At 53.8% G+C, this 14,382-nt stretch overlaps 1 protein-coding gene across 2 annotated transcripts; it reads left to right on the top strand.

The window, feature by feature from the left end:
• The first annotated feature begins 259 nt into the window (after positions 1-259).
• Scyl1 (SCY1 like pseudokinase 1) lies at positions 260-14,317 on the top strand. Of its 2 annotated transcripts, XM_008822185.3 has the most exons (17): positions 261-470; positions 802-942; positions 1,131-1,480; positions 2,269-2,359; positions 2,446-2,601; positions 6,048-6,206; positions 7,008-7,115; positions 7,594-7,707; positions 10,806-10,961; positions 11,657-11,845; positions 11,963-12,038; positions 12,292-12,456; positions 12,633-12,775; positions 13,411-13,482; positions 13,571-13,777; positions 13,868-13,928; positions 14,040-14,317. In XM_008822185.3, the coding sequence occupies exons 1-17, from the start codon at positions 360-362 to the stop codon at positions 14,162-14,164; spliced, it is 2,424 nt and encodes an 807-aa protein (XP_008820407.1). In that variant the 5' UTR covers positions 261-359; the 3' UTR covers positions 14,165-14,317. The 2 variants fall into 2 exon arrangements, with proteins under 2 accessions (XP_029414080.1, XP_008820407.1); XM_029558220.1 differs by lacking the exon at positions 13,571-13,777 and having other exon boundaries at positions 260-470.
• Positions 14,318-14,382: the final 65 nt, after the last annotated feature.

A 14,382-nucleotide genomic window follows, 5' to 3' on the forward strand; every position in this document is an offset into this window, starting at 1 on the left:
CATACACAGAATATAAAAATAGATAATAAAATATTATATATAAGGGCACAGATTTGGAGCGTCAGGTGACCTGCAGGGTTGACCCCACGGAGGCTTGGCTAGAACTCTTGGTCAGCCCCGCCCCACCCGAAAAAGCCAGACTTCATCCCCGCCTCCATCCAAGACAGGCCCGGCCCCTTCAAGCCACTGCCGCACATCGGACAGGCCCCGCCCCCACACCGAATAGGTTCCGCCCCCAGAGCGAAGTGGCTCCGCCTTCGCCCCGCCCCGCCCCGGCCGCAGGACCCGGAGCTGAGGCGCCCGAGCCCTCGGCGGCGGCGGCGGCGGCGGCGGCGGCGGCGGCGGCGGCGGCCGGGACAATGTGGTTCTTTGCCCGGGACCCGATCCGGGACTTCCCATTCGAGCTCAGCCCGGAGCCCCCCGAGAGCAGCCCGCCGGGACCCTGGGTCCTGCACCGGGGCCGGAAAAAGGTGAGGGGCGGCGCTGCTGTGCAGGCCGCGGCCGACCTCGGCCTTGCCTAGTCGCTACGCCGGCACCGTCGCGTCGCGCCCGGCATGACGTGGCGACCGAGGCTCCGGGGCTGCGGGGCCACGGGCCGGAGTTGGGGGCGGGCAGTGCCTACGTGGCGGGCGGAGGGACCGACGGGCGGACAGGACGGGGGTCACGTGGGTCCTGCCAACTCCCTAAAGGGCTGTCCTGGGAGAGACCCGGCCGGCGTCCTTTCCTTCCTCTCTGGGGACCGGCTCGGAGCTGGTCGTTTGGAATGGTCAGCACCCCTCAGGCTGCTCCGTCCTCCACCAGGCCACCGGCAGTGCGGTGTCCATCTTCGTGTATGATGTGAAGCCTGGGGCCGAAGAGCAGACCCAGGTGGCCAAAGCTGCCTTCAAACGCCTCAAAACTCTCCGGCACCCCAACATCCTGGCCTACATCGATGGGTTGGAGGTACCTGCTGCCCGATCTGCCCATGTTGCGCCTCATCCTCTCCTCCTCTCCTCTCTGCCTGACCCTCACTTTCCACCCAAGTGCTTCAGCACCCTCGGATTTATAATCTCCACTACCTCTTTTCCTGTCCCTCATCCTCTCAAACTCTCCCTAGGACACTGCCCTGATACCCTTGTTTTCTTACCCAGACAGAAAAGTGCCTCCACATGGTGACAGAGGCTGTGACCCCACTGGGAACATACCTCAAGGCCCGAGCAGAGGCTGGTGGCTTGAAGGAACAGGAGCTATCCTGGGGCCTGCACCAGATTGTGAAAGCCCTCAGCTTCCTGGTCAACGACTGCAACCTCATCCACAGCAATGTCTGCATGGCTGCTGTGTTTGTGGACAGGGCTGGCGAGTGGAAACTTGGGGGTCTGGACTACATGTACTCAGCCCAGGGCAATGGTGGGGGACCCCCCCAGAAAGGGATCCCTGAGCTTGAGCAGTATGACCCCCCGGAGTTGGCTGACGGCAGTGGCAGAACGATTAAAGAGAAGTGGTGGGTGACTGAGGTTAACAAGCCTCCATCTGCCCTGGGCTGGAGGTCCCTGCAGCCTGCAGACCCGTAGATTAATGGGGATGACCCTGCCTCTTGCTGCCTGGCTTGGAAGGGAATCAGGATCTTAGGAATGGGGGTCCACTCCACTGCTTCTAGGGTGGTTGGTCAGGATGGACATAGCCTTAGATGTTGGGTGTCTCTGAATTTCAAAGCTATGTGATGGAGGCAGGTGTCCTTACTTCCCTGAGCCTCAGTTTTTAAAATGTTTTATGGTGCTGGGTGTGGTGGCGCACTTCTTTAATCCCAGCACTTGGGAGGCAGAGGCAGGTGGATCTCTGTGAGTTCAAGGCCGGCCTGGTCTACATAGCAAGTTCCAGGTCAGCTAGGGGTACAGGGAGACCCTGCCTCAAAAAGAGAGAAAAAAAAAGTTTTACGTATTTTTTATTTTATGTATATGAGTGTATTGCCTGCATGTGTGTAAGTGCAGTGCCAGTGGAAGTCAGAAGAGGGAGTCCAATCCCCTGGAACTGGAGTTATGGATGGTTATTAGTTGCTGTGTAGGTGCTGGGAATTGAACCTGGGTCCTCTGCAAGAGCACCCAGTGCTCTTAACCACAGAACCATCCCTCCAGTTCCCTGAGCTTTAGTTTTTAAAATGGGCTTCTTGGGACTGATGGGTCAGCTGAAGAACATAGCCAGGCCTGTGATGCAAGAGGTGCCTGGTACTTAGCAGGTTGGAGGCCAGCATAGTGTTGGGGAGCCCTGAACAGCTCTGGGTCACTGCCATAGGTCAGCAGACATGTGGCGCTTGGGCTGCCTCATCTGGGAAGTCTTCAATGGGTCCCTACCTCGGGCAGCTGCCCTGCGTAACCCTGGGAAGGTGAGTTCTGGCCTCTGACTGGCTTATCTGTCCTAAGCTCTTCTTTCTTTCCATCCATCCCTTTCCTGACACCGAGTCTTCTACAGATCCCCAAATCCCTGGTGACCCATTACTGCGAGCTGGTAGGAGCCAACCCCAAAGTACGGCCCAACCCGGCCCACTTCCTGCAGAACTGCCGGGCACCTGGAGGCTTCATGAACAACCGCTTTGTGGAGACCAACCTCTTCCTGGAGGAGATTCAGGTGAGCCCCCAACGCATCCAGGCTTTGCCCTGTGCTCCTGACTGCTGCTTCCAACCTGTTTTTCAAGTCACTCACATTTGTACTGTGCGGAGACAAGCCTGGACAGTGTATTTAGGTCCTTTGGGTGCAAGTCCTGGCTTCACCTCCTCCAGCCGTGTGACTTCCCATGCCTAAAGCTCAGCCACCATAACGCTGCCTCCACAGGAGCTTGGGGAAGAGTTTGAGTGTCTAAAGCACATAGCACAGGCATCCTTAATGCCTATAGGGGATTGTTTCAAGGACTCCTAAGAATACCAGAATTGTTGATGCTCACGTCCCCCATATAAACTGGCATAGTATTTGTGTTCAATCTACATTCTCCATCTTTTGTATGTCTGTGCATGTGTGGGGAGGGGACATGTACAGGCCTGTGTGCAAGTGGGTGAAGGCCAAAGGAGGATGTCACGTGTGTTGCTCTCTCCCTTGCTGCCTCATTCCTGTGAGATAGGCTGGTAGCATACACTCCCAACAGTTCTCTTGTTCCACCTCCCACAGCAGTGGGGTTACAGGTGTGTGGGGCCCTGCCTGGCTTTTTACCTGGGTGCTGGGGATTGGAAGCTAAGTCTTCATGCTTGCACAGCAAGCTCTCTTACCCACCGAGCCATCAATCCAGCCCCATCCTCCAAAATATTCTAAATCATGTATAGGTGACTTATTAACACTTTATATGATGTATGTGCTATGCAAATAGTTATCATACCATGTTGTTTTGGGGGATAATGGCCATGAAAGTAGGTATGGAGTACAGACAGTGTTTTCTTGCCTGACATTTTTGATCTGTGGTTGTTGAATCCACCATGGCGGAGCTCACTGATATATATGGAGGGCTGCTGTGTCGACCTGGGCACACAGCAGGTGCTTAATGACTTCCCTTGTCACTTGTCCAGCCTCATGGGTACATTGTGTTGCTGGTCCTCATGGGTGCCACACAACATGCTGGGGTAGGATACAGGAAAGGAGAGTCACACCTAGACCTGCCCTCAAGGACCCAGCAAGGAGTAAACAGGCCTGGTCCCCCACCTTTGGGAGTTCTCACTGCAGGAGAGACAGGAAACATTAATGAGAAAACTTGTGTCCCTGGGTAAGCACTGGAGGGAAACAGCAGGGTACTCTGGGAACGTCCCCTCAGAAAAAGACTTGAAAGTGGGAGCAGTTGGGGGGGGCAGGTGGCCCAGGTACAGAGAACAGCACATGGGAAAGAGGGTACCCTCTGCTTCACCTCAATGTGAGTGTCCATATCTATGCAAGGGAGTCACAGCATCCACCAGCCCTTAGGAACATCAGAGTGAGCAAGGACTGAGGTTCTATTCTGAACCATCCATGGGTGTCCATGGGTAGGGAACACAGGAGGTGCCTGCAAATCAGGAGCTGGGCTGCAGGGTGACAGATATCAAAAGAGTTGGGGGAAAGACAGGTGTGGTGGTGCACGCCTTTAATCCCAACACTCAGATCTCTATGAATTCAAGACCAGCCTTGTCTACATAGTGAGTGTCAGGTTAGCTGGGGCTACAGGGAGACCCTGTCTCAAAACAAAAAACAAAAAAAAGTTGCGGGAATCTTGGCTAGGCTGGGGCAGGAAGGCCTGTGAATTGAAGCAGCAGCTGGCCGTGCCAAGTCCTGGTGTTTCCTGGCTGGTGTGGGGGAAGGACATGGTTCCATGGAGTTCTCCTCACATGGCTGGCTCTGCTAGGCCATCCTTCCCCTGGAAATGTGGGTATGTGATGCCCAGCAGCCCCTCTTTATGTGACAAGGACCCACTGTGATTCTTTATTATTTTATGTGTACAAGTATACTACCTGCATGTATGTGAGTGCACCCATGTTGTGCAATGCCGTGGAGGTCAGAAGAGGGCTTCAGATTCCCCTGGAACTGGAGTTAAGGATGGTTTGTAGCCGCCATGTAGGTGGTGGGAATCGAACCTGGGTCCTCTGTAAGAGCACTCAGTCCTCTTAACCACTGAGCCATCTCTCCAGCCCCTCGCTGTGATTCTTTTGAAGATGTGATGTGGCCTTTCTGGACCTTACCGTCTACCTCCCCAACCCTGGGGTCAGAGCTTGCCACCCACACTGAACTAAGCTACTCGAAGGCCACCCACATATTCCTTACCCTCAGCCAGAGGTCAGGGTTCCTGGGCCAAGCTATATCTATTAAGTGGGAGTAAAATAGAGGGCACAGGGACTCTGGAGTGATGACTACCTAGACTTTTTTTTTTCTGGGGCAAGGTCTCACTATGTAGCCCAGGTTGGCCTTGAATTCTCAGTCCTGCCTTGGCCTTCCAAGTGCTGGGATTACAGGTATGTGCTCCTTTAGCAGTTACCTTAACCCTCCACCTCTGCTTTTTTTTTTTTTTTTTGGTCTTTTTGAGACAGGGTCTCCCTGTAGCCCCAGCTGTCCTGGAACTCACTATGTAGACCAGGCTGGCCTTGAACTCACAGAGATCCACCTGCCTCTGCCTCCAGAGTGCTGGGATTAAAGGCGTGCACCATCACGCCCGGCGCCTTTTTTTGTCCTTTTGAGACAGGTTTTCCCTGTGGTCCCAACTGGCCTGGCACTTACTATGTAGACCAGGCTGGCCTTGAATTCATAGAGATACTCCTGCCTCTGCTTCCCAAGTGCTGGGATTAAAGGTGTGCACCACCAGGCCCAGCAGCTATGAGTTTTTAAACAGGCTCTGCCTCAGTTTCTTTGTGGGAGGATGTGGACTGCATGTGTTCTTACCTCAGAAAGCTGTGGGGAGGATCATTTGAGATACTGTATGTGAAGGTCTTAGTCTGCAATCTGTGCTCAGGAAATTTGAGTTGTGGATATTACAGCCTCAGTGGGAGGATCAGAAAGACTGTTGAGCCTTGAAGGAAGAGTAGGTCTAAGGTAAACTCCGCCTATTCCCTGACTTTCATTGCTCACCAGAAACCCAAGCAGTAAGGCCCTAATTGCCCTGAGCCCCAGATTCCTCATGTGCGTTGTTGAGCAGTAGAGGACATGTTGATGAAGGGTCTGATTGCCCCAGTGGCTGTTCTCCTCAGATTAGGTCCGGTGGTAGAGGTACTAAGGATGGTCACTAGCTCCCACTGTGTCAGGCACTGGGTCTGGCTATATAGCTCAGGCTGGCCTTGAACTCACTATATAGCCTAGGCTGGCCTCCTGCTCTAGGTCCTGCCTCAGCCTCCTGAGTGCTGGCATTACAGGTGTGAGTGGTCATACCTGGCTTGCTGACAGCCTTTATGTACATTTTCTGGTTGAATCCTCAGAATGACCCAGCAAGAGGGGGATTTGCTCATGGTTACCTGCCTAAGTGGGAGAGCTAGGCTTGGAGCTCCTTCAGGCTGGGGTGACCCATGTCCTCGTTTGGGCTGGGAGTGTGTGTGATCAGGCTGGTCCTCCCTTGAGCTCTGTCCTTGCTCCCCTAGATCAAAGAGCCAGCTGAGAAGCAGAAGTTCTTCCAAGAGCTGAGCAAGAGCCTGGACTCATTTCCTGAGGATTTCTGTCGGCACAAGGTGCTGCCCCAGCTGCTGACCGCCTTTGAGTTTGGCAGTGCTGGGGCTGTGGTCCTCACACCCCTCTTCAAGGTAAGTGGGGCCAGGAGGCTCTATGAGGGGAGACCTGGAAGGCCTGGAGCCTCAGGAGGTATTGGGTCCAGAAAACTGGGTGGGCACAGCCCTGGGGAGTATCTTGGGGTGAGGAGCCTGTTCAGGACAGACCCAAGTCTATGAGGAGGAGCTTTCTGCCAGTGACCTTGTGACTCAGCAAGCAGGGGGCTTCTTGCCCTTAGGAAGGAGAGACCCTGTGCTGCCAGATTCCTGTGAATCTGGAATTCCTCTTGCTTCAGAGCCTTTCTGCTCCATTTCTCCAAGCCCCACTGATCTGACCTGTGCACCTTGACTTCTTGGGCCAGGAGACTACCTGCCTCCACCCCACTTTCCTCTCAGCACTCAGTTCCCTGACTTCCAGGGTCTAGATCTTCCCCTCTTCCTTAAACTCTAGCTAGCCAGTACTGACACAGGCACCTCCCTATCCCAGCACACTCTTTACCCCCTGAAAGGACTTGCTGGAAGGGGAGATGCAGCTATCAGATTCTGTTTAATTGGAACTCTCTTGGTAGGCAGAATTCTGTGTGCCTGTGGCATGTGGGCACCACAGTGTATAGGGAGCAGCTAGAGTGCTCAGCAACCTCCTAGAGCTCCAGGAGAGGTTAAGATGAGGACTACCTGCCACAGTATGGGCCAAGAGCTGCTGAGGAAATGCCCCCCTCTACCATCCCATTCCCTTCCTGGGAAGCCAGCAGTAAGCCCAAGCAAGATGAGGGAGCCCCTTGAGGTCACCCTAGTCCTGTTGATGTGGCCGAGCCCCTCTGCCTGCTCCTTCCTCAGGTGGGTAAGTTTCTCAGTGCTGAAGAGTACCAACAGAAGATCATCCCCGTAGTGGTCAAGATGTTCTCATCCACTGACCGCGCCATGCGCATCCGCCTCCTCCAACAGGTAGGGGTCTTGGTCAAACCCTGCCCTATGCCTCCCTCCCAGACCCCACTCTTACTGTGACCACTTGCAGCCTTTGATAGGTGACTAGAGCCCCTGTCCTGGCTGCATAGGGGCCCTAGAACCCCCTGCCCAGAACATCACACAGGTGAGGGTCAGGAAGCTCTTGGGAGGAGGAGCTGGTCACAAAGCTCCTTGTAGCATTGGGAATACCTAAGCTGCAGGGCTTAGGTGCCCTCATTTCCTGATACTCTGGCTGCCAGGACATCCTTGTGAGTCAGAAACAGCAGGTGGTTCCCAGGTACCAGTTGTTGTCCAACTGCAAACTCACTTCCCTCCTGACAGCACACAGATGTGGGAGGCTTAGGAGGTTTCCTGGTGGCCAGGGTCTACACTGGGAAACCGAAGCCAGAGTGGCCCTGTGACCTCAGTGGGGGTGGAAAGGGTTAGCCAGATTCTCACACCCCACCCTGGGCCACAGATGGAGCAGTTCATCCAGTACCTCGATGAGCCAACAGTCAACACCCAGATCTTCCCTCATGTCGTGCATGGCTTCCTGGACACCAACCCTGCCATTCGGGAGCAGACGGTCAAGGTAGGTGTGGCCAGACCGAGTTGGCCACCCCTGGTTTTCCAGCAGAGGGAGGTATTTGTCTCCAGAACACAGAGGTCTAGTTTGAGAGCCTGTGGGTGTGAGCAGGGTCGGGGGAAGGCCTGTGTGTAGCATGCTGCCAGTCCAGGCCCTGGGTGCAGTCCTGCAAGCTAGCAGAAATGTGGGGGACACAGCCTGCAGTACTTTCAGAAAGGACATACTGAGCCTCCTACCTGTCATGCTGGGATGTAGCACATAGGCAGCCAAAGTCCCTTGTCCCTATAGGGACAGAGAGAATGGGCCTGTCAGACAATGAATAGAATTAGGAAAAATGTATTTCATAGAAAGTGAAGGAGTGGAAAAGGGAGATTTTGTAACTTGAAACATGGGATTAGCTATCAGCCCCACATGGTGGCACATGACTTTAATGCTAGCAACTCAGAAGGCAGATCTAGGGGGATGGCTTGCGTTCTAGGGCAGCCTGGTCTACATAGTGAGTTCCAGGCCAGCCAGAACTACATAGCAAAACTGTATCTCAAAATGGTCCCTACCACACCCCTCCCCAGAAAAAAAGATTGTTTTAGTTAGATTGGTAACTCACGCCTGTAAATCCCAGTGCACAGAAGGCGGAGTCAGGAGGATCATGAGTTCAAGGCCAGCCTGGGCGACGTAAGACACTCCGTGTCAGCATGTTCCTTGTAGAAGGAATAGCACATTCAGGGGCCCTGATGTTGGATGTTGCCAGAAGTGTAGAAATAACCACAAGAGATTTAACATGACTGAAGGTTAACGGTTGTGAAAGGTGGCCAGAAGGATAATAGTTGAGTGAGAGCTGGGACCTTGTTAGCATGATGGGGGCGTGGTACATCCAGTGGAAGCAAGGCTGGAGCATCCCTTGGGTTGGGCAGAGCAATGACAGGGTCTGACTTGGTTTGTTTACTTATTTTGGGTTTTTGTTTGTTTGTTTGTTTTGATTTTTGAGAGAGTCTCATTAAGTAGCTCTGGCTGTCCTGAAACTCACTATGAAGCCAGGCTGGCTTCAATCTCAGAGACCTGACTGCCTCCTCTCAAGTGCTAGGAATCAAGGCATGTGAAATCACACCTGGCCTGACGTGTTTTGAAAGGGTTCCTGTGTTGCTTTGTGGAGAACTGACTATCAGGCAGGGGTGGAAGCTGGGCTCCTGTTAGGGGCCATCGCAGTGCCCTGGGTGAGGGATGGTAGCGTGTGGAGAAAAGGGGCCACACTCTGAGACTGAAACCAGTGGTGCTAAGAGTTAGGGTGACTGTGCGGCTTCCAGCCCGAGCTACTGGAAGATTCTGAAGGTTAATGTTTATTGAGAAGACTGAGGAGCAGGATTGTAGGAAGAGACTGGGCTCCTTTGGGGTCAGCTCTGCTTTAGTGTCAGGCGAAGACAGCAAGCATGCACATGTGAAGTGTAGGGAGGTCCAGGCTAGGTGTCCGCCAGGAAGTCATCCAATAAAGGAAAGTTCAGTCAGCAACTGTGACAGAATGCCTGAAATAACTGGAAGGAGGAAGGGCTCTGTCTTTGTGAGATGGGCTCACCTATAGCCCTGGCTGGCCTGGAATTTGCCTTGTAGACCAGGCTGGCCTCCATCTCACAGAGATCCACTTACCTCTCTCTGCCTCCTGGCTGTGGGACTAACCAAGTTAGGGTTTTTGTTTGTTTGTTTGTTTTTTTGAGACAGGGTCTCCCTGTAACCCCAGCTGGCCTGGAACTCACTATGTAGACCAGGCTGGCCTTGAACTCACAGAGATCCACCTGCCTCTGCCTCCAGAGTGCTAGGACTAAAGGCATGCCTGGCCTAGCTAGCTTTCTTAAAAAGCCTGGAACCGCTGGATATGGTGGCACATGCCTTTAATCCCAGCACTTGGGAGACAAAGGTAGGCAGATCTCTGAGTTCAGGGCCAGCCTGGTCTAGATAGCAAGGCCAGCTGGGGCTGCAGGGAGACCCTGTCTCAAAAAGACCAAAAAAAAAGCCTGGGACCACCTGCCTAGGGATAGAACTGCCCACAGTACACTGGGCTCTCCTAGTGAACCAGCAATAACGACAATGCCCTGTTGCAGACATGCCTATGGGGGCTATGATCTCAGAAATTCCTCATTTGAGGGTCTTTCTTCCCAGGTGACTCTAGGTTATATCAAGTTGACCAAGTTGACCATAAAAACTAATCAGGAGGGGCTGGAGAGATGATTCAGTGGTTAAGAGCACTGCTGCTCTTCCAGAGGATCTGAATTCCGTTCCCTGCACCCACATTGAGGGGCCCACAACTAACTGTAACTCCAGCTGCAAGAGATCTGATGCCCCCTTCAGCCTCCATGGGTGCCTCATACGTGTGGCATATGCACACACACACATACGTACGCATAAGTAATAATAATTAAAAAAAAACTAATCAGAGCTGGGCGTGGTGGCGCACGCCTTTAGTCCCAGCACTCGGGAGGCAGAGGCAGGTGGATCTCTGTGAGTTCAAGGCCAGCATGGTCTACATAGTGAGTTTCAGGACAGCTGGGGCTACAGGGAGACCCTGTCTCAAAAAGACCAAAATAATAAAATAAAAAAATAAATAAAATAAACCCTCTCTTCCCCAAGTTGCTTTTGGTCCATGTTTGTCACCACAACAGAACAGCTATTAAATTTGCAATTTGAAAAATCATTTTGGGAGCTTGATGCTAGGCCTAGTGCTGAATGCTTGTGATCCTAGCAGTCAGAAGGTTGAAGAAAAAAGATCACAAGTCCAAGGCCAGCCTGAACAAATTCAGCAAATTGGAGGTCATCAGTGACCTCAGCCTGAACAAATCAGTTTGGTAGAGTTGGGAGCAGGGGTGTTGGTATGCAGTTCTGAGGGGAGTGACCCACAGGCAGGAGAGCAGAGAAGAGATGGAGCCCAGAGTGTGAGCAACCCTCTGAGGTCTTGCTATAAAGGGGAGACAGAAATGGGGGGCTCCCTTCTTAATATGCTGAGTAGTATTGGGCCTGGCAGGTCTGCTCAAAGCCAAAGCTCTCCAGTAGCCCAGCACTCTTCTGTGCGGCCATTCTTGCCCTGACTCACAGTGCCAACTGTTCCCTTCACCCTACAGTCCATGCTGCTCTTGGCCCCGAAGCTGAACGAGGCCAACCTCAATGTGGAGCTGATGAAGCACTTTGCACGGCTGCAAGCCAAGGACGATCAGGGTCCTATCCGCTGCAACACCACGGTCTGCCTGGGCAAAATCGGCTCCTACCTCAGTGCTAGTGTGAGTGCCCTATACATAGCTGGGGAAGGACTGCAGTCTCTGGGGCCACAAAGCCTGTGTGTTTGGGTCCTTGTCCCCCCAAAGGCCCAGCCCCTGGTCAGTCAGCCCCAATGTCTGGGCCTGCAGAGGTGGAGTCACTTATAGAGCACAGAGCCAGTAAGGAGGAAGATCTGTGTTCTGAACCTGGGTCTGCTTGACTCCACATCTGCATACATCCCTTCAATCAAGGTCTATGAACTTGAACTCTGTCCAGCCCAGTTAACAAGGAATGAATGAATGGGGTCAATAGGAGGGGAGGAAAGAAGGGGAACGCCTGGCCCCAGGAGAGTTGCTCTGGCCCTATTGTCTTAAAGCAATATGGAGCCTGATGGTCTGGGAAAAGCCTAAATTCATATTAATCTTCCTCCTTTAAATTGTATGTGGCCATGCCGTTAATCCCAGCACTTGGGAGGTAGAGGCCGGTGGATCTCTGTGAGGCCAGCCTGGTCTACATAGTAAGTTCTAAACCAGCCAGGGCTACCTAGTGACACCATCTCAAAAAAATAAAATGAAAATAAATAGCATATGCTAGATTCACATTTTTAGATCATGGGGACTCCATGGATGGTCCTGGTCCTGTGAAGATCTGGTGGTTTGGGGCCCAGTGTTGATCCTATGCATTCATAAATTCTCTCCCTATCCATCTGGGCCCTCAGACTAGACACAGGGTCCTCACCTCTGCCTTCAGCCGGGCCACTAAGGACCCGTTTGCACCATCCAGAGTTGCGGGTGTCCTGGGCTTTGCCGCCACACACAACCTCTACTCGTTGAATGACTGTGCCCACAAGATTTTGCCTGTGCTTTGCAGCCTCACTGTGGACCCTGAGAAATCTGTGCGGGACCAGGTAAGGCCCAGCTAGGCTGGACTCTGGGGTGAGGCTTTGGGGATAACCAGGCCCCCAGCTGCGTGGCAGGTTCTCAAGAATACTGGAGCACCTACTCAGCCCCTTGCCACCCCACAGGCTTTTAAGGCCATACGAAGCTTCTTGTCCAAACTGGAATCTGTGTCAGAGGATCCCTCCCAGCTGACAGAAGTGGGTAAGTGGCCCACTCATGTTCTCTCTTTCCCTGCCTGTCCTTGACAGTCACCTGGAATGTCCCACCTCATGGGAGCACCTGAAAGCTGGAAAAACCCTAGTGAGCAGACTGCCTCCCATTTCATAGCTGGGAGGACCTGGGCCTAGAGAAGGAAGGGGTAGCTACAGACAACTGTGATAGAGAGTTGGCCCTCTGTCACATCCCCACAAAGCCCTAGGTGCCCACACCTGCCTGCCTCTCTTGCACTGTCCAGAGAAGGATGTCCATGCAGCATCCAGCCCTGGGACAGGAGGAGCTGCGGCCAGCTGGGCAGGCTGGGCTGTGACTGGGGTGTCCTCACTCACCTCCAAGCTGATCCGTGCACACCCCACAACTATGTCAGCTGAGACCAGTGTGCCCCAGAGACCAGTGCCAGAGGGTGAGTATCCCAGCTTCATTGCATCAGTGGCTGAGAGGGACAGTTGCCATAGGGTGAGGTCTACTGTACCTTTGGGCCTCCTTGGAACCCTTTATCCTTGTATTCCTTTCCCCTTTGCCCTTTCCCCTCTACCCTACCCCAAGTTCTCCCTGAAAGCTTAGGACTTTGTTCCCCAGGAAATCCGGCGCCAGCCCCTGCTCCCGTTCCAGACACTCCAGCAACTTCAAGCCACTGGGAGACACAGGAAGAGGACAAGGACACAGCAGAGGATAGCTCTGCTGCTGACAGATGGGATGATGAAGACTGGGGCAGCTTAGAGGTGAGTAGGATTGAAGGCTTACAGGGATCATCAGCTATGGGTCATCCTTTAAAGGAGTATACAAGGACCCAGGTCCTTCAGAGGTATACATGGCTAGAGTTGGGCCTGTCCGCATCTGCATGGCATCCTGGCAGGTGAGCCTCATGGAGATGGCCATAAGTCAGAGCCAGCAGCTGAGAGACCCTACTCACCTCCAGGGTGCCCCGGAAGCAGGGTAGGAAGAGGGGGCTGGCAGGCAGTGGCTGAAAAGCCCACAGAACTTGACATTCTCTGTATCTTGGCCATCGTCTACTTGCCCTAGTGCCCTCCCAGTCCCAGGATCAGCAAAGAGAGGCACCCCCAGGCTTAGAAACAGACTGGGTCTCCTGGGTGCGGCCAAGTATGAAATAAGGCTGCCCTGAAGAGAACTGCACAGAGCTCCATGCCGGTTTCCTAACCTGGCTGCCAGAGCTGTCGGAGGACCTAGCCTTTGGGAAGCTAGCAGGTACTATCAGCTTCATAGTCAGGAAAGTAGAGAAGGAAGGTAAAAGACCAGAGGGTGGAACCCATGGCTGGGAGGGGCTGCACCAGCACGCTTGTCCTTTTGTGGGTTGAGAATGGTCATTGATCCTGCCTCCCTCCTCCCCACCCTCCAGCAAGAGGCTGAATCTGTGTTGGCTCAGCAGGATGACTGGAGTGCCAGGGGCCAAGGGAGCGGAGCTGGACAGGTGAGCTGGGTTCAGCAAGGGGGTATGTGTAGGGCAGGACCTGGACCTTTGCCCTACCAGCCTCCCTATCCTTCCCATCATTCTACAGGTCAGCCACCCCGACCACAAATCCCCTGAGTCAGACTGGAGCAGCTGGGAAGCAGAGGGTTCTTGGGACCAGGGCTGGCAGGAGCCCAGCTCCCTGGAGCCAGCCCCTGAAGGCACCCGGCTGGCCAGCGAGTATAACTGGGGTGGTGCAGAGCCCAGTGACAAGGGTGACCCCTTTGCTGCCCTATCTGTACGTCCCAGTGCCCAGGTACTGGCCCACTGAGAGCTGCTAGGAGTTGATCTGGGATGGACTGCTGCTGGGTGTTCGACCCCCTATAGCCTGCACTTCCCTTTTCAGCCCAGGCCAGACGCAGACTCATGGGGTGAAGACAACTGGGAAGGCTTGGAGGCTGAAAGCCGTAAGTTTTTCCCCTGGAGGGGCTGACAGACTTGGATTGTGGCCTGGGTGGGAAAGGGTAGAGCAGATGTGGAAGTAGAGAGCTGAGCCATCCTCCACTTCCTGGTCCCAGGACAGATGAAGGCTGAGCTGGCACGGAAAAAGCGTGAGGAACGCAGGAAGGAAATAGAAGCCAAACGCGCAGAGAAAAAGGCCACCAAGGGGCCTATGAAGCTGGGAGCCCGGAAGCTGGACTGAACCCTGGGGGTGGGCGCTTCCAACCACTGGAGAGCAGGCCCCGCGGATGTATTTATTGTACAAACCATGTGAGCCCGGCAGGCCAGGCCAAGCCAGGCCAGGCCCATCTCGTGTACATAATCGGAACCACAATAAATTCTATTTCACATCTGAGTCCTGGGCTCAATCTAGCCCCTCCCAGGCAGTGGGGTCTGGCGCTGCAGTCCCCAACCAACTGC

This window comes from Nannospalax galili, unplaced genomic scaffold (genome assembly GCF_000622305.1).
Source record: "Nannospalax galili isolate Female #2095 unplaced genomic scaffold, S.galili_v1.0 scaffold1328, whole genome shotgun sequence".
NCBI classification, from domain to species: Eukaryota; Metazoa; Chordata; class Mammalia; order Rodentia; family Spalacidae; genus Nannospalax; species Nannospalax galili.

What these genes read in the sequence shown, in the direction of transcription:
- Scyl1 (XM_008822185.3), top strand. Translation starts at nt 360, where the DNA reads ATGTGGTTCTTTGCCCGGGACCCGATCCGGGACTTCCCATTCGAGCTC. An exon ending in TCTTCCTGGAGGAGATTCAG is followed by an intron (nt 2,602 to 6,047) that starts GTGAGCCCCCAA and finishes TTGCTCCCCTAG; the next exon opens with ATCAAAGAGCCAGCTGAGAA. An exon ending in AGGCTTGGAGGCTGAAAGCC is followed by an intron (nt 13,929 to 14,039) that starts GTAAGTTTTTCC and finishes TCCTGGTCCCAG; the next exon opens with GACAGATGAAGGCTGAGCTG.